Source organism: Schistocerca serialis, chromosome 2 (genome assembly GCF_023864345.2).
Source record: "Schistocerca serialis cubense isolate TAMUIC-IGC-003099 chromosome 2, iqSchSeri2.2, whole genome shotgun sequence".
Lineage (NCBI taxonomy): Eukaryota > Metazoa > Arthropoda > Insecta > Orthoptera > Acrididae > Schistocerca > Schistocerca serialis.
The window spans coordinates 366,821,989-366,847,144 of NC_064639.1; the positions used below are offsets into that span (position 1 = coordinate 366,821,989).

General features: G+C 41.6%; 1 protein-coding gene across 1 annotated transcript in view; it reads left to right on the forward strand.

Moving 5' to 3' along the window:
* The window catches only part of LOC126455551 (proteasome subunit beta type-4-like), a 65,553-nt gene that overhangs the window by 24,627 nt on the left and 15,770 nt on the right, over positions 1-25,156 (forward strand). The window contains exon 3 of the mRNA XM_050091305.1: positions 5,206-5,434. Within this exon, the coding sequence (XP_049947262.1) occupies positions 5,206-5,434 (229 nt within the window). The remainder of the gene's footprint in view (positions 1-5,205; positions 5,435-25,156) is intronic.

The following is a 25,156-nucleotide window of genomic DNA, read 5'->3' on the forward strand; positions in this document are numbered from 1 at the left end:
GAATCGTGCTGTGAAGTCCCATATTCAAGAATGTGTGTTCCGAAACACAGGTGCCTTCATCAGCATTGTATGCTCTCGTCAGACCTACCATAGATTGGCACCAGTCCTGCTTTACAGAGTGGGCTGGCCTCCGACATTCAAGTTCTGTGTTGAGCTAACAACTTGTCACCTACTTGTGCTTTCATTGTCCTTCAACAAATTCCCATAGATGCGTAAAACTGTAGCAAGATGCATATGTTTGTGTATTTTCCATATCAACAGTAGAATGTTTCCCATTTCTCTCTGCTTCACACATATATTTTCCTTACCATGCCACTTGCCCACCGAACCAGTGTACATGATTCAAATGAAAACCAAAACCTGTTGTAGTCCTTTGTAGCACCAACAGATGGTGCTGCCATTAATGTCAGAGGTATCACACACCAAAGAATAGAAATGCCCTAGGTTCCCTCAAGGTTATGTACAAGACCAGTGACTCACTGTAAAGTAGTTAACTGCTGTTTCATTTTATTGTTCCATTTTGATTAATGTTTCCCATGGAATGGATGCCCAAGCTTTCAGTTGACCAGGAGAAAGGAAGCTGGAGTATTAGCTAAGAGTCATTCGGAAGTCCAACATTTCTCAAGAAAGATATGGTGTGAGAAGCCACCTTCAGTTTTTACAGTACCTTAAGAAAATACATAGATATCTCAATGCTTGTTATTAGGTAGGCTTTGTGATTGTGGATCACAATAGAAGATCAAGGAGTCTTTTATTACAATAAAAGTCATGTGGCTTCCTTCAGTGGAAGAAGCAGTATATTCTGAAACGAGAAATCTCTGTCCATTACCAGTAGAATTTTCTTGCTTGCCTTCTATTGTACCCATGAGTGGGAGGGGGGGGGGGGGGGGGGGGGACCTGCGAAGCATACCACCATCAGCAAGATCTTGCTGATAACCCAAGGAAGTTCTGGTCCTAAGTAGAATTGCTAAGTGGTTTGGAGGTTTCTGTCCAGTCACTCAGGGACCACTCTGATGGGGCAATAAAAGACAGTAAAAGGAATGTGAAGTTTTAAATTCATTTATGCAGGATGGTCATACGAAAATTTTGTTGTTTGATCATCACACAGATCCCTGCATACATGACATAGTAACAGACATCCCTAGCATTGAGAAGCAACTGAAAGAGGTGAAAACAAGTGAGTCACCAGGTCCAGATGGAATTCAAATTCAGTTTTACAGAGAGTACTCTATGGCAATATTTCTCAGTCTTTCATTGTTCACAATCCAATTTGCTATAGTAATTTTCATCTCCCCACCCCCCTCCCCAAACCTTCTTTCCTTATATGAAGACAAAACCAGAATCAATGGCCCTATATTGCTCTTTATCTTACAGGTAGTTAGTGAAAATACTCGGGTGTATCAGTTAGCAAAGAATAAGTCTTCATAGACTCCAGAACAAGTGGTGGAATCAAAAGACAGTTTAGTAATAAATCGCATTTTAAATTCTGGGCTGGAGTGGATTGATGATGAGTTTCTTGCACTGAAAACTAGAGCAGTTAATCAACTGTTACCATTACAACATCCTATATATGGAATACCAGGTTTCTGTATTGGCTGCTTTGAAAACAAAGTATAGATTTCAGCTAAACACAGGAAAATCTATTTCTAATATCTAATCTTTGAAAACTTTGCTCTGCAAGCCAGGCCCAATGCAGTAACAAATAGTTACAAAAATAGCAGTTAGTTTAGTATTGAAAAGTTAATTATTAAATGCAGTGTCCAGTACTGATAAATCCTATTTATCAGTATGTTGTATCACTGAGAAAGTGAATTTTAATTTTAACAATGGAAAATCCAGAATGGAATGTAACAACATTATGAGAAGGAAAGTTGCTATTCGCCATATAGTGGAGATGCTGAGTCGCAGATAGGCACAGCAAAAATACTTTCACAATTTAAGCTATCGGCCATTGGCTTTCGTCAACAACAGGCACATGCGCGCGCACACACACACACACACACACACACACACACACACACACACACACACACACACACACACACTCTCATGAAAGCGCAACTCACACACACACACTCATTCAAGCGCAACTCACACACACAACTATAGCCTCAGGCAACTGAAACCACACTGCGACCAGCAGCACCAGTGTGTGTGTGTGTGTGTGTGTGTGTGTGTGTGTGTGTGTGTGTGTGTGTATTGTTGACGAAGGCCAATGGATAAAAGCTTTAATTGTGACTATCTGCGATTCAGCATCTCCGCTATATGGTGAGTAGCAACTTACTGTCTCATAATATTGTTGAATGTTAATTTTTTATGATGTCAGAATGTATTTTGCTTTCCGTTTCTTTGAGTAAATTGATCAATTTGTGAATGAATATTTTTTTATTTTCAACAAGCTTGTACCACCCATTCTCTGTCTTCATCTCTGCAAATCACTGTGAGGTGCATGGCAGAGGGTACATCCCATTGTAACAGTTATTAGGGTTTCTACCTGTTCCAGTCACATATGGAGCATGGGAAGAATGATCGTTTGAATGCTCCTGTGTGAGCACTAATTATTCTAATCTTATCTTCAGGATCCCTGTGTGAGTGATACATAAAGGGTTGTAGTATGTTTGTAGAGTAACCATTTCAAGCTGGTCTTTGAAACTTTATTAATAGACTTTCTCAGGATAGTTTATGTCTATCTTCAGAAGTCTTCCAGTTCAATTCCTTCAGTATCTCTGTGACACTCTCCCATGGATTAAACAATCCTGTGACCATTCATGCTGCCATTCTCTGTATGCATTCAATATCCCCTATTAGTTCTATTTGGTATGAGTCTCACACGCTTGAGCAGTATTCTAGAACAGGTTGCACAAGTGATTTGTAGGCTATATCCTTTGTAGACTGATTGCGCTTCCCCAGTATCCTATCAACAAAATGAAGTCTACCACCTGCTTTGCCCGTGACTGAGCCAATGTGATCATTCCATTTCATCTCCCTACAAGTGTTACACCTTGGTATTTGTATGAGTTGGCCACTTCCAACAGTGACTCATTTCTTTTATAGTTGTAGGATACAAAATTTTTTTTGTTTTGTGAAGTGCACAGTTTTATATTTCTGAACATTTAAAGCAAGTTCCCAATCTCTGCACCACTTTGAAACCTTATAAGCTCTGACTGAATGTTTATGCAGCTTCTCTCAAAAGGGGGGGGGGGGGGGGTGCCACACAGATCGAGAATTGCTGCTCTGTGACAATGGCCCCTTACTTAGCTTGCATTTATTGTGAATCACTCACCAAGTACAAGGTCTCAAAGGACTAAAAAACAGCCCAGGTGATTCTTGTATGCAACAACAGTTTACTGCAGAATTCTTCAACATATTCTCAGGCTGAATCCAATAAATGGCTGTGAGACTGAAAAGTTTCTGATGAGAAATCGGCATGGGTTTAGAAAGCGTTGCTGCGCAAACTTCAGTTTTACCTTTTCTCCAAGGATATCTTGCAAACTGTGGATGAAGGTCAACAGGCAGGTTCTATATTCCTATAGTTCTGAAAATTGCTTGACACAGTGCCCACTGCAGAGTGTTAATGAAAGCACAAGTATACGGAATAAGTTAACCACATACGTGAGCGGCTCGAAGACTTCTTAAGTAATAGAACACAGCATGTTGTCCTCAACGGCAAGTGTTCATCAGAGACTAGGGTATCATCAGGAGTGCCCCAGGCACTGATCTTATTCTCTACATACATACACCTCTGACAGTCAAGGTGAGAGCAATCTGCAGCTGTTTGCTGATAATGCTGTTATCTACAGGAAGGTGTTGTCATTGAGTGACTGCAACAGGATACAAGATGGCTTAGGCAGAGTTTCTAGTTGGTGAGATGAGTGGGAGCGTACTCTAAGTATACAAAAATGTAAGTTAATACAGATGGGTAAGAAAAACAATGTTTTAATGTTTGAGTACAGCATTAGCAGTATGCTGCTTGACACAGTCACATCAATTAAATATCTAGGAGTAAAACTACAAACGAATATGAAATGGAAGAAACATTTAAGGACAGTAGTAGGGAAGGTGAATGGTTAACTTCGGTTTACTGCAAGAATTTCAGGAAAGTATGGTTATCTGTAAAGGAGACTGCATATAGAGCACTAGTGCAATCCATTCTTGAGTGTGCTTGAATGTTTGGGATCCCCATCAGGTCAGATTGAATGAAGATATTCTAGCAGTTCAGAGGCAGGGTGCTAGATTTGTTACCAGTTGGGCTGATACACATGAGTATAATGTAGATGCTTCATAAACTCAAATGGGAATTCCTAGAAGGAAGAGGATGTAGTTTTTGTGAAACACTATTGAGAAAACTTAGCAAACTGGCAGTGGAAGTTGATAGTAGAACAGTAGTACTGCCACCAACATGCATTTCGCATAAGGACTATGAAGATAAGAGAGCCGGCCGAAGTGGCCGTGCGGTTAAAGGCGCTGCAGTCTGGAACCGCAAGACTGCTACGGTCGCAGGTTCGAATCCTGCCTCGGGCATGGATGTTTGTGATGTCCTTAGGTTAGTTAGGTTTAACTAGTTCTAAGTTCTAGGGGACTAATGACCTCAGCAGTTGAGTCCCATAGTGCTCAGAGCCATTTGAACCAAGATAAGAGAGATTAGGACTTTTACAGAGGCATATAGACAGTAATTTTTCCCATGCTCTATTTGTGAGCAGAACAGGAAAGGAAACGACTATTAGTGGTACGAGGTACCCCCGCCATATACAATACAGTAGCTTGTGGAGTATGTATGTGCATTTAGACAGAGAATGTTTAAATTTTTGAATGAAAAAAATAAGGAATAATAAGAACTCTCTTTGTTCTTATTTAAAGACTGGACTTAAATCACACTGAACAACTCAGTATTAGACAGCTCTTTTCTAACTCTTAAAAACTGTAAAAAGTCTGTTTGATCTGGTTTTCTTAAAAATGTGTACTGTACAGAAATATGTACATGATTCTGAACAGTTTTCAAAAATAATAAATAAAAAAGAACCTTAATATATTCACTACGCCCCATTGTTTTCTTTCCCTTGAAAATTTCTGTTTTTTTTTTTTTAAATTTTTTTTTATGTGCATAGATCAATTAGCCTACATTTAATCCCTGAGTTCTGGAATTACTGATGTTTTAAATGGTTATGGAACTTCTTGAAATACAAATGAAGAAACCATGCACTGTAGGTCTCTGTTCTGCTGGCTGAGGCGGCTGCTGTATGACCGGCGCACCCGGTTGAGGCCTCTGCGCATGGACGCAGTGGTGGCAGGTCTGGAGCCAGACGGGGAACCATTCTTGGGTGTTGTAGACCTGCGTGGCACTGCCTTCTCGGCACCCTCAGTGGCCACTGCCATGGGTGCCTATCTTGCATTGCCTGGTCTGCGGGAGGCTGGAACTTCACTCAGCCGCCAGCAGGTAACTTACCTCTATCAGAAAAACAATTCAGGTGAATCACAGAAATCATAGTAGTTGGACAGTGTATCTTCAGTATCGTAAAAGATGATTTGTGACTGCTGAACTGGGTGCCCAGAACACACAGTATTAGACTGCAACAAATACAATGAAATGCATTCCAGATGAAACTGGGGAAAATCCAATTTCTTTTTCATATTAAAAGAATTTCATATTAAAAATACATTAGGAAAAAACTGTTTTAGATATCAACAAATTTTCTAGGTTACTGTAATTAGATTTCCTGCTAAAATCAGTCGGGCACAAGCCTCCATTTGTTGACCACAAGGAGAGTATTTCACTTAAATTTTGTCTGCCAGTGTGTAGTGATCTAGGCTGTATGTTTTCAAGTAGCTTGCATTCATGTTTTTAACAATTTTGATAGAATAAATCCTTGTCTGGAAGATGATAGGGCTTGATTTTATCTTTATTGGTATCTACTGTTTTCATTTGAATTTTAATAACAGGATGGGTAGGTTGTTTGCACTATGTGTGTGGACACAGGAGGACTTGGCTGCATTTCACGAGAGCTGAAGACTTTGTCAGCTGTGGTTAGCCATCTGCTGGCTGCTGCCTCAGGGTGCAGCTGCAGCAGACAAACTAGCATGGGGAGGGGGGGGGGGGGAGGGGTCACTACTGCTTGCCACGTCTATGGCATTCGATAAGCCACAAGTGCCCCGTGCATCATTCTAAATGGCAAGCACCTCAGAGAGCTCAGCATTCATTTGCTGGGTGTGGGCTTGGCAACCCTGAGTTTCCTGAGCTGAGAACTGGTAAATGCTGCCAGTCAGCATTGTCAGATCTCTGTAAACATAAGGTGTGGGCATGCTTCAGTGACTATAGTTTGGGGTGGCGGTGGAAAGTTATATGTCACTGGGAACGGGGGTCTTGGATTGATCATTTGGGTCAAGAGGATGGTGCAAACCTTTATTAAATAAAACCCTCACTCTTAAGGTGTGTTGTGTTCCAATAAGATAAATGACTGTTGAGGCAAAACAGTTGTTAACAGGCAACCTCTGAGAAACCTGCTGCACCTCAGTTGTAAAAGGTTTACATAGGCATGCAGAGCTCTGTCTGGGCAGACGGATGATTCCCTAGTGACTGGTGGGACCAAAATAGCTCACATTAACAATATTCAAATTCCCAGTGGAAGGGGTGGGCCGCTGGAAGGTTTATCTACCCACTACAAAAGAGACATCAGGTGGGTAGCCCATCTCGTACATCTCTTTCAGTGTTGAATACCAGTAACAGAACAATGCCAGTGCATAATGTATTCGTTGTCATGAAGCAGTAAGTGGGCATATCTGAGAGAAAATCCACATTCTGTAAACAGAGGGGAGTGGAGAGAATTGCTGTAGCTCCTAAATCTGCTGAAAGGTTACAGAATGGTACCCTGCTTGATACTCACCTGTAATTCACCTGAGTTACTTAAATATATAAAGGCTGCTTTCTTATGTCTTAGTCCAGTACAATGCGTTGCTTTCAATGCCAGGAATTTGGGCACACAGTTCCAGCATTCAAAGACAAGCTGACATGGGGGAGATAGAGTTTAGATGCTCCTGATCCAGGTTAGCTGCACACCTAACTACCTTGTTGTGTTAACTGCTCTGGCCCCTATGCACTCTCATGAAAGGAACATGCTCTTTATGTGCAGGAACAGAAGATTCAGGAGCTTCAGGTCACCAGGTAGTTACCACACACAGAGCAAGAAAGATTTTTGAGGCTGTGCAACCTCAAACATTTGCAACTTCATTCTCTACCATTGTCAAGGAACCACTTGCCAAGTCTGATGTCTGAACTCAAACAGCTGGTACTGACGCTAGCATGAGTACCATCTGCAACATTCAGTAGCAAAGTTTGATGCCTTGGCACAAACTCGTAGTTAAATGCCAGTACATCTAGTGGCACTTGTAGCTGTGCCTGCCAAGGCAAATTGTAAAGAAAAGCAGGTGACTTCCACACCAAAAAAGAAATCTGGTCACAAGACATCTATGTCTGATTCTTTACCATCCAAGGGACTATAAAGCAGGTGTTGAACTTTCTAACCATAGTGCTGTAGTAACTTCAGGTGGGAAATACTGTCTGATGGACCTAGACATATGAGTATGTTTGAGCAATCCACTGAGCCTGTCTACTCCTCCTGTCAACTTTTTAACTTGCCTCCTAGGTGACAGGACTTACTGAGGGTAAAACCCCATTCTTCAGTGGAATTTGCATAGCTGTTGGACGCATTTGGAGAAATTAAAACTGCTTGTACAAGAATGGCCCACTTGCATCTGCCTTCAGGAGACACACTTCAAGGCCAAGGATAATTCTGTTTTGCCAAGATTTCACCTCCATGGGAAGAATGATCTAATCCTGACCACACAGAGGTTCATCAATGAGACACATCGCTACTCACCCATCACCTTCACCAACGAGTTACAAGAGGCTACAGTGGCAATGTATGCGCAATCTCGCCGTATAGAGTGCTCTGTGTACATCCTGCCACAGGGACCCCTTGGTGGCACAGAACTTGATCTCATGTACTAACTCTCTCACCCGTTCCTGTTACTTGGTGACATCAGTGCATATGATGTGTTGTGGGCTCATCTACTGCCTGCCCCTTGGGTCGGGCAGTTGAGAGGCTGCTGTTGTTAGAAGACATCTGCATGTTTAATACTGGGAAAGTAATGGGGCCCCTTAGGGAAATGGCAGCAAGAGAGGGGAAGAAAACCAATGTGCACTCCGTGTGCATACCGGGGGGAGTCATTCCAGATGTGGAAAGGGTCCTTCCGGATGCCATGAAGGGTACAGGGTGCACCCATCTGCAGGTGGTCGCTCATGTCGGCACCAATGATGTGTGTCGCTATGGATCGGAGGAAATCCTCTCTGGCTTCCGGCGGCTATCTGATTTGGTGAAGACTGCCAGTCTCGCTAGCGGGATGAAAGCAGAGCTCACCATCTGCAGCATCGTCGACAGGACTGACTGCGGACCTTTGGTACAGAGCCGAGTGGAGGGTCTGAATCAGAGGCTGAGACGGTTCTGCGACCGTGTGGGCTGCAGATTCCTCGACTTGCGCCATAGGGTGGTGGGGTTTCGGGTTCCGCTGGATAGGTCAGGAGTCCACTACACGCAACAAGCGGCTACACGGGTAGCAGGGGTTGTGTGGCGTGGGCTGGGTGGTTTTTTAGGTTAGATGGCCTTGGGCAAGTACAGAAAGGGCAACAGCCTCAACGGGTGCGGGGCAAAGTCAGGACATGCGGGGACCAAGCAGCAATCGGTATTGTAATTGTCAACTGTCGAAGCTGCGTTGGTAAAGTACCGGAACTTCAAGCGCTGATAGAAAGCACCGAAGCTGAAATCGTTATAGGTACAGAAAGCTGGCTTAAGCCAGAGATAAATTCTGCCGAAATTTTTACAAAGGTACAGACGGTGTTTAGAAAGGATAGATTGCATGCAACCGGTGGTGGAGTGTTCATCGCTGTTAGTAGTAGTTTATCCTGTAGTGAAGTAGAAGTGGATAGTTCCTGTGAATTATTATGGGTGGAGGTTACACTAAACAACCGAACTAGGTTAATAATTGGCTCCTTTTACCGACCTCCCGACTCCGCAGCATTAGTGGCAGAACAACTGAGAGAAAATTTGGAATACATTTCACATAAATTTTCTCAGCATGTTATAGTCTTAGGTGGAGATTTCAATTTACCAGATATAGACTGGGACACTCAGATGTTTAGGACGGGTGGTAGGGACAGAGCATTGAGTGACATTATACTGAGTGCACTATCCGAAAATTACCTCGAGCAATTAATCAGAGAACCGACTCGTGGAGATAACATATTGGACCTACTGATAACAAACAGACCTGAACTTTTCGAATCTGTATGTACAGAACAGGGAATCAGTGATCATAAGGCCGTTGCAGCATCCCTGAATATGGAAGTTAATAGGAATATAAAAAAAGGGAGGAAGGTTTATCTGTTTAGCAAGAGTAATAGAAGGCAGATTTCAGACTACCTAACAGATCAAAACGAAAATTTCTGTTCCGACACTGACAATGTTGAGTGTTTATGGAAAAAGTTCAAGGCAATCGTAAAATGCGTTTTAGACAGGTACGTGCCGAGTAAAACTGTGAGGGACGGGAAAAACCCACCGTGGTACAACAACAAAGTTAGGAAACTACTGCGAAAGCAAAGAGAGCTCCACTCCAAGTTTAAACGCAGCCAAAACCTCTCAGACAAACAGAAGCTAAACGATGTCAAAGTTAGCGTAAGGAGGGCTATGCGTGAAGCGTTCATTGAATTCGAAAGTAAAATTCTATGTACCGACTTGACAGAAAATCCTAGGAAGTTCTGGTCTTACGTTAAATCAGTAAGTGGCTCGAAACAGCATATCCAGACACTACGGGATGATGATGGCATTGAAACAGAGGATGACACGCGTAAAGCTGAAATACTAAACACCTTTTTCCAAAGCTGTTTCACAGAGGAAGACCGCACTGCAGTTCCTTCTCTAAATCCTCGCACAAACGAAAAAATGGCTGACATCGAAATAAGTGTCCAAGGAATAGAAAAGCAACTGGAATCACTCAATAGAGGAAAGTCCACTGGACCTGACGGGATACCAATTCGATTCTACACAGAGTACGCGAAAGAACTTGCCCCCCTTCTAACAGTCGTGTACCGCAAGTCTCTAGAGGAACGGAGGGTTCCAAATGATTGGAAAAGAGCACAGATAGTCCCAGTCTTCAAGAAGGGTCGTCGAGCAGATGCGCAAAACTATAGACCTATATCTCTTACGTCGATCTCTTGTAGAATTTTAGAACATGTTTTTTGCTCGCGTATCATGTCATTTCTGGAAACCCAGAATCTACTATGTAGGAATCAACATGGATTCCGGAAACAGCGATCGTGTGAGACCCAACTCGCCTTATTTGTTCATGAGACCCAGAAAATATTAGATACAGGCTCCCAGGTAGATGCTATTTTTCTTGACTTCCGGAAGGCGTTCGATACAGTTCCGCACTGTCGCCTGATAAACAAAGTAAGAGCCTACGGAATATCAAACCAGCTGTGTGGCTGGATTGAAGAGTTTTTAGCAAACAGAACACACTATGTTGTTATCAATGGAGAGACGTCTACAGACGTTAAAGTAACCTCTGGCGTGCCACAGGGGAGTGTTATGGGACCATTGCTTTTCACAATATATATAAATGACTTAGTAGATAGTGTCGGAAGTTCCATGCGGCTTTTCGCGGATGATGCTGTAGTATACAGAGAAGTTGCTGCATTAGAAAATTGTAGCGAAATACAGGAAGATCTGCAGCGGATAGGCACTTGGTGCAGGGAGTGGCAACTGACCCTTAACATAGACAAATGTAATGTATTGCGAATACATAGAAAGAAGGATCCTTTATTGTATGATTATATGATAGCGGAACAAACACTGGTAGCAGTTACTTCTGTAAAATATCTGGGAGTATGCGTACGGAACAATTTGAAGTGGAATGATCATATAAAACTAATTGTTGGTAAGGCGGGTACCAGGTTGAGATTCATTGGGAGAGTGCTTAGAAAATGTAGTCCATCAACAAAGGAGGTGGCTTACAAAACACTCGTTCGACCTATACTTGAGTATTGCTCATCAGTGTGGGATCCGTACCAGGTCGGGTTGACGGAGGAGATAGAGAAGATCCAAAGAAGAGCGGCGCGTTTCGTCACTGGGTTATTTGGTAACCGTGATAGCGTTACGGAGATGTTTAATAAACTCAAGTGGCAGACTCTGCAAGAGAGGCGCTCTGCATCGCGGTGTAGCTTGCTCGCCAGGTTCCGAGAGGGTGCGTTTCTGGATGAGGTATCGAATATATTGCTTCCCCCTACTTATACTTCCCGAGGAGATCACGAATGTAAAATTAGAGAGATTAGAGCGCGCACGGAGGCTTTCAGACAGTCGTTCTTCCCGCGAACCATACGTGACTGGAACAGGAAAGGGAGGTAATGACAGTGGCACGTAAAGTGCCCTCCGCCACACACCGTTGGGTGGCTTGCGGAGTATCAATGTAGATGTAGATGTAAGTGATGCACTTCTGCATGGCTGCTGGGTTGTCCTCTGCTGTATCTTCCCCTCTGCTCTCCTGCCATTACCGGTACTGTTACATGGGAAGAGGCCAGTGATTTACTCTCCCTTGACTCATGTGGCTTCACTTAGCTGTGACTACAATGCCTGAACAGAGACCATATAGATGGCTGTTCGGCTGGGTGAACTGGCCACTGTACAGCTGATTGGCCATATTATAACACTGTGACAGCACACAGGAGTGAATGGACAACATCCAGATTGTGAGGCAACATGCTGCTGATCCCCCCATTCCTCTAGACAGCCTAGAAGAAAAGCTGTCCCTTGGTGGGTCAAGGAATGAAGTTAGTAATTTGGTACAGGTGTGCTGCTTTATGTCAGTTTAGGAACGATCTTGCAGCCTTTTATTAGGTGAGAGCTAAAGGTAGGCATATCATCAAGGGGAGAAAACAATGCATGGAGAGAATTTTGAACATCCATTAACTGTTCCAAACCAGTAACGAAGATAAGGGAATCAATTTGGAAGCTATCAGGGAATAAAAGTCCAATACTTGTGATGTGAAAGAATGGTATCCTCCAAACAACACCTAGGGAAATAATGCAGACATTGATGAAACACTTTTATGTTTTGAACTCTACCTGTTATAACAACATAGGGAACACACAGAGAAATGGTGACTAGACTTTTCCTTTGAAAACTTGGAGCCCTATAACTGCCATTTATCCGTGTGGGAATTACAGTCAGCACTAAATGCTGAGCTTGAAATTGCTGCTGGACATGAAAGTATTCAATATAGCATGTTACAACAACTAAGTAAGGAGCAAAAGAAGTTCTACGTCTCTTCAATTAGGTATGGGATGATGGCTGTTATCTGGGTCTGTGGAGGGAGGTGATTCTGATATCACTTCAAATCCAGGAAATGACAGGTTATCTCTAGATAGCTACAGGAATGTTGTGCCCACTACTTCATAGGAAAGACCCCTCAGTGGATAATAAGCCAATGCATAGTGTGGACTCTCAAAACCAGGGTCTTGCCTAGTCATTTCCAATCTGGGTTTTGGAAATACCGATCCGCACTTGATAGTTCTCCAGTTACAGAGTGTGGTAAAAGACTCATTATTATTCAAACAGCAATTTATTGGTATCTTTTACAATCTGGAGAAATCCTGTAATACCACCTGGAAGTACAACATGTTTCATCAGCTGCATGAATGGGGATTTCGTGGATATTTCGCTGCCTTGTTGCAGTCCTTGCTCGCTGAAATATATTTTCGTTATTGAGTCAGTGCTACATACTCCATTCCATTCCCTAAATGGAATGGTGTTTCTCAGGGTAGCATTCTGAGTGTCACCCTTTTTATTATAGTAATAATAATGAGCGTATGGCATTGGTGGCCGGGAGACCCCTCGCGGGGTGGTTTGGCCGCCGCTCCACGAGTTCTTTACCGCCACTATGGAAAGTTGCGGGTGAATGAGGATGAAATGATGATGAAAGACACACGACACCCAGTCATCTCGAGGCAGAGAAAATCCCTGACCCTGCCGGGAATCAAACCTGGGACCCCGTGCGCGGGAAGCGAGAACGCTATTTATTTTAGTGATTCATAGTATCTCTTTCACAGTAAGGAACTCAGCCAATTGTTCAACCTGGAGTTCCCAGTTAATTGTTCCTAATTTGTTGTTGACTTTGTGGTATTTTGCTCTTCCTCCAGTCTCACAACTACTAACTTAAAACTACATCTGACTCTTAGGAGGCTGGAGGATTGGACTGATACAGTTTTTCTTTTTTTTTGCATGGAGAATTTAAAATTCCCATCAATGATTTGCTTACCTGGAACTCCAGTTGAGGAGAACCATCTTCGGTTTTAAGATCTCAGCGAGTTCTTGAGCTTCATCTTTTATCAGAGGTTAATATGACTGCCACACATAACGACCTGAAATGTATATATTTAAAGACACTAAACCTCTTAAAATAGCAGTATGAACTTGGCAGGAGATTGATTCAGTGTGCTTAATATTCAGTAGAATCTTTGTCTGCACTTGATTTGCCTATAGCAGCATAGTGTATGGATCAGCTAGGCCTTCTTATTTAAAGATGTTGGATGATACCCACCAAGCAGGCTTTAGGCTGGCCACAGATACATACTGAGTCAGTTCCTTTCGTAGCCTCTGATGCTGGTGAGCCACCGCATATCATCTGGTTAGAGCTACTCAAGATGCAAATGTGTACAAAGTGCAGTCCATCTCCAACCATAGTGTCACTGGTGCTGGAGCTGAGCAACCTATACAATGCAGGTTTACTTGCTGCTGGGCTAGTAAGCAATTTTCAGTCCATGCGAAGAAATATCTTGAGCAAGTTGGTGTGGAAGACATACGAATTCTTAAACAGTGATGGAGAAAATCTGCTGCCTGAATGACTGACAGGTCCATCCTTAACTTCGATATGTCAGGATACAATAAGCTCACCATTCTGGCTTTAGCTGTAAAATGAGTTTTTAATGGAATTTTATCAGATTATACAGAGCACATGGTGATTTTTGCTGATAGATCAAAGCAGTGGGACAGTGATGAGTGTTCTGTTATCTTCCCATATTTTGTCCTTAAATGCTGCCTACTAAGCCACTTCTCAGTTTACTATGTGGAGCTGTGGCTGGCCAAGAAGACACTGGAGCACATGAAACTTCTTGGTGGAGGGAAGTTTGTGTCCTAGTGCTCTGCAGGGTATTCAGTAAATTTTCCCAGCCAATAGCATAAGGTCCAGGACACTATCCTCCTCCTGAATTGGCAGAAGAAAGAGGTGGTCTTCTGCTGGGTCTGTGAAACATGGTGAATGAGGAAGCTAACAGAGTAGCAAAAGCAGCCTGCTGCAAAAATACCACTCATCAACTTCACATCCCCCTGTTGGCTGTCGTAATGTGGGTGACAAAGAGTCAGCTGAATGGGAAATACAGTGGCTGCAAGTGGGTAATGACAAGCTGTGCTCAGTCATACCAGCTATTAGGCCATGGTGCACTTCGTTTTGAACTCTGTGAAGGGACAAAGTGGTGTGCACACGCCTATGTATCAGCTATTGCCCAGTGAGGCATGATTATCTCTTGTGACAAGAAAGACCCACTGGAATGCAGTGTTTGTGACATCACACTTATGGTGCACCAGGTTTCAACGTCTTGCATTTTGTATTCTGGTAGGAGGGAAGCCTTTGGTCTACTGAAGGAAAGGGCATTGATGATTACGTTGTTTAGCACCCAAAAATTTTTCATGCATCCATCTAGAAACTAACACTTCACTCAGGACTCTCCATGTGTCGCTTGTTTTGTCTACAGGCTCTGCTGCCAAGTCATCTTACAGCGTATCTGGCACATGGGGACTGCACTCCCTGCAGAGTGAGTGGCAGTTCTAATGTGTTCACTTTGCTTGAGTTGGAGTGTCAGTGTGGGGAATGACCACCTGGCCTCGCCCATTCACCCTGTGAGTGGACAAGTGGCTGCTCTCAGGATCTGAGCAGGCAGACAGAGGGGGCAGAGCTATTGGGACCTCTAATGTTAGGCGAGTTATGAAACCCCTTAGAGAAATAGTAACCAGGACTGGAAAGAAGTTCGTCTGCCAGGGGACCTCATCCAAGATGTGGAGGAGATACTGCCTTTGGGTATTGACAGTGCAGACATCAGTCATCTTCAAGTTGTGTCTCAAGTTGGCACCAGTGATGCCTGTAGCTTGGTTTCTGAGGCCATCTTCAGTTCATACAGGCGGTTGGCAGAGGTTGTGAAGTTGGAGCCAAGTGTAGGTATGAACAGACACTCCATAGATCCTGTGACAGTCTTCGTTGCAAATTTATGGACCTACATTATGGGGTGGAGAATTGTAGGACTGCACTTGATAGCCAAGGGGTGCACTAAGCAGAAGAAGCAGCTACTCTGAAGCTGACTACTTGTGGAGTACACATGGGGATTTTTTAGACTAAATGATAGTTTGAGGTCCTGTGATGGACACTCATCAGTCGATACACAGAGAATGAAATCAGATAACATACAAAGTAAAGATGCTTGTATCAGTAAATTGCCAAACCAGTTGTTACAAAATTCCTGAATTTACTGTCCTACAGGAAAACTACTACATTCAATTTATAGTCAGAATTGAGAGCTGAATGTAACATGAAGTAGAAAGCTGCAAAAGATTTAATGAGACATGGAATGTATCCAAAAGACTGATTGGATGCCATAGGAATAGGAAAATTCATTGCGAATGATAAAAATATTGTGTCTGTCGGTCTAAATTGAGTGTGACTGTCAAGTTATCTGGGAGCAAGTAACCAGCCAAGGTGAACTCAAGCTAATTATCGGGTGTTTTTACTGCCACCTGATACTGCCATAACAGTTGTCCAATTATTCAAACCAAGTATATGCTTAGCAGCACGGACGTACACTGATCATGTGGTTGGAAGCAGCTTTAACCTAATGAGCATAGACTGGTGCATCTATGGATTCATTGCAGGTGCTACAGATAGACAGTCGAGTGAAGCAGTTCCGAACACATTTTCCAAGAACTGTCTTGAGAAGCTAGTTCGACAACCCATAAGCAGTGAAAATATTTTAGAGCTTTTATATATTGGTTAAGTGGATTAAGGATGAAAAAGACCCAATGTAGTATACTAAGAACATTAGGAAAATGCTGAGGAAGCAATAGTGTTGCACACTGGTTTAAAAAAAGAATACGGAAATGTCGAGAGCGAGTCGGAAAGAATGTGTCCACGTAGAAAAAGATCACTGTGCAAGGCATATAGCTTCCTTTGTCATACCTTAGTGAAAAATCTTGTTGAGAATCTGGGAAAATTATGGTCCTAAGTAAAATCAGTAAGCAGGTCAAAGACTTCTGTCCAGTGACTCACTGTGCAGTCACTCATTGACCAGTTTAGTGTGTCAGTAGGGGACAGTGAAAGGAATGCTGAAGTTTTAAATTTCCTATTTAAAAAAAATAATTCACGCAAGAGGATCATGCAGACATACTGTTGTTTGACTGTCGCAGAGACTTCTTTATGAAGGACATAGAAGCAGGCATCCCTGACATTGAAAAGAAACTGAGAGAGGTGCAAAGAAATAAATCATCAGATCCAGATGGAAGAACATTTCAGTCTTACAGAGAGAATTTTTCAGCATTGGCCCCTACTTAGCTTGCATTTATTGCAAATCTCCTGCCCAGTGCAAGTGACTAGAAAAAAATGAAAGTCTCTCCTGTATATAAGTAGAGTAAAAGAAAGGCCCCACAAAATTACATATCAGTATCCTTGTATCGATCTGTAGTAGAATTATAAGTTCAGATGTAATAAATTTTCTCGAGACAGAAAAGCTTCTGTCCAAAAATCAGCACAGATTTAGGAAGCATTGTTTGTTAGAAACTCAGGTTGCCCTTTCCTCACATTAGCCTGCAAACCATGGATGAAGAGCACATTTTCATATTCCTAGATTTCTGGAAGCTGTTTGACACAGTGCTCCACTGCAGACTATTAATGAAGGTTTGAACACAAAGAACAGATTACCAGGTTTGGTTTTACAAAGAGCACTCTGTAGCATTGGCCCCTAACCTAGCTTGCATTTATCGCAAATCTCTCACCCAACACAAAGTCCCAAGCAGTAGGAAAAAGGCACAGGTGGCTCCAGTATATAAGAAGGATAAAAGAACAGGCCCGCAAAGTTACAGACTAGTATCTCTAACTTCTGTTTGCTGCAGCATCCTTGAACATATTCTCAGTTCAAATACTATAAACTTTCTTGAGACTTAGAAGCTTATGTCCATGAATCAGAATGGTTTTAGAAGGCATCACTCATGTGAAACTTGGCTTGCTCTTTTCTCACATAATTTACTGCAAACTATGGATGAAGGGCAACAGGCAGACTCCATATTTCTAGATTTCCAGAAAGCATTGGACATGGTGCCCCACTTCAGGCTGTTAACGAAGATAGGAGCATATGGACTAAGTTAACACATATTTGAACGGCTTGAAGGTTTCTTAAGTAATAGAACACAGTATGTCATCCTTGATAGCAAGTGGTCATCAGAGACAAGGGTATCGTCAGGAGTGTCCCTGGGAAGTGTGATAGGACCACTGTTGTTATATATACATAACTGATTTGGTGAGTGGAGTGGGCAGCAATCTGCAGTTGTATGCTGATGATGCCGTGGTGTATGGTAAGATGTTGAAGTTGAGTGACTGTAGGAAGATGCAAGTCAACTTGGACAAAATTTCCAGTTGGTGTGATGATTGGCAGGTAGCCGTGAATGTGGAAAAGTGTATATTAATTCAGGTGAGTAGGAAGAACAAATCTGTAATATTTGGTACAGCATTACTAGTGCCCTGCTTGACACACTAAAGCTGTTTAAATATCTGGGTGTAACATTGCAAAGCGATATGAGATGGAAGAGCATATGAGAACTGTGGTAGTGAACACAAATGGTCAACTTCGGTTTATTGGGAGAATTTTAAGTAAGGGTGGTTCGCCTGTAAAGGAGACCACATATAGGATGCTGGTGCAACCTGCTCTTGAGTACTCCTTGAGTGTTTGATATCTGTACTAGGTCGGATTGAAGGAAGACATTGAAGCTGTTGAGAGGCAGACTGCAAGATTTGTTACCGGTAGGTCTAAACAGCACGTAAGTGTTACAGAGATGCTTCAGGAACTCAAATCGGAATCCTTGGAGGGAAAGTGACATTATTTTTGAGAAACATTGTTGAGGAAAGTTAGAGAACTGCATTTGAACTGACTGCCGAACGATTCTATTGCTGCCAACATATGTTGTGCGTAAGGGCAACAAAGATAAGATGCAACAAATTAGGGCTCACACAAAGGCAAATAGATAGTCATTTTTCTCTTGCCCTATTTGTGTGTGGAAAAAGAAAGGAGATGATTAGTAGTGGTAAGGGTACCCTCTACCGTGCACCATATGGTGGCTTGCAGAGTATCTATGTAGATGTAGACTTACATGAATGTCATGCAGATTTCTTAACTAATAGAACCCAGTACATTGTCTTGGATGGTGATTGTTCACCAGAGACAAATGTGTCTTCAGGAGTGCCCAAGAAAGTTTAATAAGGACTGCCCTTTTCTGTATGTACGTAAACAATTTGTTTGCTGATGATGCTGTAATGTGTGGCAATATGTGACTATAACTGAGTACAGGACAACTTAGATAGAATTTCCATTTTGTGTGATGAATGGCAGCTTACTCTGTAAAGTAGAAAAACTCAAGTTAATGCAGATGATAAGCAAAAACTATCCTGTAATGTTTGAATACAGTATGAGTGGTGTGCTGCCTGACACAGTCATGTTGATTAAATACTTAGGTGTAACTCCGTTGAGTGATAGGGAATGGAATGTGCATATAATGTCAGTAACAGGGAAGACAAATGGTCAGCTTCAGTTTATTGGGAGAATTTTAGGAAAGTGAAGCTAACCTATAAAGGAGGCAGCATATAGAATACTAATGCGACCTACTCGTGAGTACTACTTGAATGTTTCCGATCTCCACCAGGTCGGATTAAAGAAAGGCATAAAAGCAATTAAGTTGCATGCTACTAGATTTTTACCAGTATATTCATTCAGCACATGAAATATTTTTGGACTTAAATGGGAATCCCTGGAGGGAGGATGACATTCTTTTTGTGAAACATTATTTTGGAAATTTAGAGAACCAGCAGTGGCAACTGACTGTAGAATGACTGTACTGCTGCCAGTGTAGATTTTATGTAACGACTGTGAAGATGAGATAAGAGAAATTAGGGCTTATACAGAAACATATAGACAAATTATTTGCCCCTCACTCCATTTGCACATGAAACAGTAAAGGGAATGACTATAGTCGAGATAATGTAAGAAGATTCCTGACAGCATGCAGCACTGTTGCCAGCTTTCAGTTGCAAAGAGCTAATAGCTTCAGGCAAAAACAGTAACTGTTTAAATGTCTGCAGAGCTGATACAATGCTGATGCACTGCCATAGAGACGTTTATGAAATGTATTATATTGTTGGTTGAGGTAGGTGTGTGAAGCTGCCATACCCAGCCCACTGCAACTGTCAGGGATCAACTTATGCTGACTCAGCTATAGTAGTGGTGCAAGGTACCCTTCCTTCACTATGCACCCTGTGGTGGTGTATATGATGAACAGTAAAGAGATCAGAGGTAGTTTTGTTTTGGTCGAGCATGGTAGCTTGTGTGCACACCGCACCATGGCCAGTGACCAGCTCGCCTATCTGACAGAGTGACAGGGGTCTCAAGACACACCATACGAACTGCTTACATGTTTATTTACATACTTAATTAGTGAGTCAGAGGCAGCTGAACCAGATGTTTAATTACAGTCAGCATAATTAATTGCATAGGACAGCTATATGAACAGCATGGCAGCATGTGATAGACAGTGTAGACACACTTCATAAACATCACCTAGATCAGACACTGATAAGCCGAAACGTTAAGACCAACTGCTTAATAGCTTGTTTGTCCATATGCAGTGATGGCGCCAGATAGTGACCCAGATGGGTTCCATAGGGTTTACTTCAGGCAAATTTGGTTGCCGAGACATCAATGTGAGTTCACTATAATGCTCCTCAAATCACTGTAGCATGGTTCTGATTCCGAGACGCTGACAGTTATACTGCTGAAAGATAACATAGCCGTTGGGGAAGAGATCAAGCAGGAAGAGATGCAGGTGATTACAGCTACCAGCATGTCTTCAACTACTACCACAGGTCCCACACAAGTGTAGGAGAATGTCTCCCTTAGCATAATACTGCTCCTACCAGCCTGCATCAGTGCCATGCTGCACATTTCGAGCCACCATTCTTTTCAATGATGACATTTTTGGAGACAACCATTGACCTGGTGTAGGAAAAATGTGATTCATCCAAAGCGCTGACATGTTTCCACTGATCAGTGGTCAAATCCTGATGGTACCATGCCCACTGCAACCATAATTGAGAATGTCATTGGGTCAACATGTGAGCACTTAGTAGTGGTCTGCTACAGAGCTCATGTTCAACAGTGTACATTAATTGGTGTGCTCTCAAACACTCGTGTGTGCCCCAGCACTGTACCTTTTTAGCAGAGATTCCACAGATCACCATCTATCCTACTTTACAAAGTGGGCAATCCTCCTAACCCCACATTTTGTGAAAAGTTATGGATGTCCAGCCATTCAGTGCCTAGTGGTAGTTTCACTGTCCTTTTACATCTTTCCATCTTTTACTACAGTAGCAATTGAACATTCAACCAGCTTCACTGTTTTTGAGATACTCATTCACAGGTTCTGTTTAATAATAATCTGCCCTTTGTCAACGTCACTTGTCTCAATGGAGTTCCCTATTTGCAGCCCATATCTTCACTAAGGTGATCGCCTGTCCGTGTAGCTCCACTTACATACTTTTGTTACCATGTCACATGCCCACAACACCACCAGGCAGCATCCAAAGTCACGACTGGCAGTGATCATAATGTTTTGGCTTATTAGTGTAAGTAGTCTATTATATTGTTATATTCCATCCTGGTTTTCCATTGTTTGATTTTTTTTCCCATCCCAAATTAGCAATTTTAAATTACTAATTAAAATTTTACACAGATTTGTCCATAATTCAAATTCCATTAAAGATTTATAAATTTGTGTAACAGCAGTGGAAAGAGCAGATCATTTCCTATAAAACTAACTTGATGTATATATTGTAAATGTTCAAGGCACAGTCGACAAGAAGTGAATATTGGTCTCACCATTTGATATGTGAAATCATTCTAATTATGGCTGTAAGTGAACCACTTGACCAAACTTCTGTTGAGATATATCAATTTGATTAGCGTTTCTACTGTCACCTCTAGCTTTAAGATCACATGTCAATGTCAAAAGTTGTAATTTGGACTGGTGATTTCTCTTACTCACTGAATAATGTAAATTCACAGAAATTTCTGTGTTAGGAGAACCACTTTTATCAAAGAGGCCACCATCTTTGCTTTGGGTCAGCCGTATGAGTGCAGAAGTAGGTTCTATGCATCTCTGAGCAACAATGTAACTGATAATTTACTGGAATTTGAGGTCTTTCGGGTCGCCAGGTGCGAAAATTTGGAGTAAATTTTCATTTTGATTTAGTGGAGACTGATAATTACAGCTGTTGCATTTAGAATAATTTTGTCAAGGGTCAGACAGATTTGTCTTTATTGTGATTAGTGCTGGACTGGACAGAGAATATTTTTGGATGGTGAACTCAGATGCCTAATCTTTTGAAACCCAACAATATGAAACGAAATATAATTTTAACATTTTTCATAAAATTAATTTTTATTGTCATAATAAGCAATGAATACAACAAGAAATTGGCAAAAAGTACATCCTCAATTGTTCAGGAGATGGTTTTTCTTTGGAATATAATTTTAAATTTTTTTACATAATAAATATTTATAATCATAGTAATTTATGAATACAAGAAGAAAATGACAAAAAGTATGGACTCAATTGTTTTAAAGAGGTGGGATCACTTCAGAGCCATTAGGACATACTGTTTTCAACCACCCATCATTTCATGTGATAAGTTTGAAAGAAAATTCATATTTTTCCAAAACATAGTTAAACATATTGAAATGTCCATGAATTCATAATGCCCAATACAAATTGTAGCCCTAAATAACAAACAAAAATGTGCCTAAAATTTAAGAAATTGTGCATCAAAACTACATAGTCCCCATGTGGTTTCGTTTCAAAACTACTCGTAAAAGCTGTAGTACAAACTCAAATATACATTACAATAACTTTAGATATACTTACTTTCGCTGTCACTGATCTCCTCAGTGTGAATCAAGTGACTGCTACAATGCACTATGTTAGTAGAAGTACATCAGTCGGCTTCTAATACATTTTATCATAGAAGCAGACAACAAAATGTCCATAAACATTTGTATGCAACATCTTCCTTGCCTGACTTGTTCTGTCTTGTGTGCTGAAGCACACAACTCTCTCTGTCCACTACCACCAAGCAGCACTGCTGCTCAGTAATGGTTGTTCTCCTTCTTTTGCTGCCCCTCTTAACACATTGTTAAATCAACTATCGCATTAGGCTACTTTGGGTGTGTTACATAAGATGACTAGATATTAAAAAATGTTGGTGACGAGAAACTAATTGATGTTTTCCTTTGACACAGAGCATCCCATGAAATATGTAATGAGTGTTTGTTTGAGCTGGGTCTTCCCACACATTGCAAAACTGAAACTACAAGTATCTTCTGAAACACCAGAGAAAATGTACCTGAAGCCTCTCAGGAAAAAACACACTATAAAAGGATTCCTTCAGAATGAACCAAATTTCAACAGCAAATGCTGTATCCCACAAGGAACAATAGAGCTACCGTATTTACTCGAATCTAAGCCGCACTCAAATCTAAGCCGCACCTGAAAAATGAGACTCGAAAGCAAGGGAAAAAAATTTTCCCGAATCTAAGCCGCACCTGAAATTTGAGACTCGAAATTCAAGGGGGAGAGCAAAGTTGTAGACTGCACCTCCAAATTGAAACAAAGTTGGTCCATTGTAACATGAGACACAATTTTGGTCGAATGGATGAAGATACAACTACAGTAGTTTGGATCGAGTCGTAAGCTCAATATTTAAGCTTTATCAACTAGCCATTGGTATGTGTCAGGCGCTCAGTCCATATTTATAAGGGTACCCTTCTTTTTTCAAATGTTTTGTCTGGTTTGAATCGATCGCTTATTTTGCTTTAATCAGATCAGTGCCGTTCTCTTTGTTATAGGTGTTTACGTCACTCTAAACTGAAAATGCATAATTGTACTGTGTCATGCATTGTTTGTGGCATTCTGATAATGAGTGAGTACGACCTGTCGCCGCTCGAGGCATGGCTTGCTTTTGTGCATGCTGCCGCCACTTACAATAAAAAGAAGAGAGGCATTGTCACATAAGCGAAAGAATGACAAGAGACTATTATTTGTTATTACTTACACTGCTGCTTTCTTTGAAAATGATCAACGAGAACCAAATAATAAACTGCATATGATAGATGTTCTGAACGAGAGTTCAGTGAAAACTTTTCTCTGTTTGAAAATCCTTGCAGACGCCTGTTTAGTATATAACATTCTGCATAGAAATTAGAGCCATCTTAGATTTAAAAATCTAGTCAATTGCCGTGCTTCAGTTCTGACTGTATCACTATCCAGCATAAGAATAATACGAATATAATAATGACATGATACGAATATTCTTCCGCACTTGCTGGTGTCTCACTCTAGTTTCCTAGTTTATTAGGCAGACAGGATTTAAATGAGATAGCAGCAAATACGAAAGAATACATGGCATAATGTTTACATTCTTCTACCTTTTCTTTTAATTTATTTATTGGCGCAGAGGTTTTGGCGCCAGTATTTATCTTTGAGTCTGCACAAGCATGCCTCTGTAGCGCTACATATATTCGACGGCAGAAGTTAGTTGTGGCGGCACCTACCAACATTTTTCAGAACTTCCGCTTACTCTGCACTCGATTCTAAGCCGTAGGTGGTTTTTTGGAGTACAAAGAGCGGATAAAAAAGTGCAGCTTAGATTCGAGTAAATACGGTACCTCCACATATGGGTGCAATTTAATGAATGAATGAAAGTTGGAGATGTGACAGACGTACATAGGGAAACTGACAATGTCAATGACATGAGTGTAATGTAAATGCCTATGAGACAGCAACAGCTTCTGTCACATGGTTGGTGATGCATGTTGGAAACAGCAGATCAGTACAGCTCATCACTGAGACATCTGTGAGAAGTGGTAAACAATGAAGACATCAAAAGATTAGTTCTGTCAGTGGAGTAAAGTCATTGTACAGATACTTGTGGATGAGACAGTGACTGAAGTAGGAGTAATTAAAACAAAATCTGAAGTGTTGAATTGACTTAAAATGTTCCTTCATGAAGAAAAATCAAAGAATATATGAATGGAATGGGATGAAACCTGCCCAGCAAGAGATTGAATGCCACCTGGTGTCATGGCAAGTGATGCACTAAGGAAAGTGAATAAGCAGAACAGAGTTGAATGAGGAATCATTCTAATGATGATAAGGATCATGAATCGAGAAATCTACTAACAAACAGTTTTGCCAAAAGGCAGATTATGATGGCCTTGTGCTTGGCAATGAACATCGCAGAAGCTGGTCAATTGTTTGCTTGCTACTGTAAGTGGAATAGGTGGTGATCCCTGGCAGATCTGATGACGAAGAACAATGCTGTTGCAGACACAAGTGTTTCAGAGATGACCCCTACCATTTCTCATGTTGACCAAACAACATTGTCAATTATGATTACAGTCCACATGAGAGCATTGAAGTCGGTGTGTGATGAATGGAAACGTGCTGCCTGGTTTGCTGCCTGGTTGAGTGAATCATGTTTCTTGTAACACAAGGAGGGTGGTTGTGGCCAGAGATGTGTCATTGAGAGAAACGTGCTTGAAACATGCATCACAATGCAGACATAGAATTGGGGGGGGGGGGCAATATTATGCTATGGGGAATCTTCTCCTGGTCTTCCATAGAACCTGCAGTGTGATTGAAGGCACCATGACAGCTGTGATTTACATGAACACTACTTCATGCTTGGTGTCTTCTT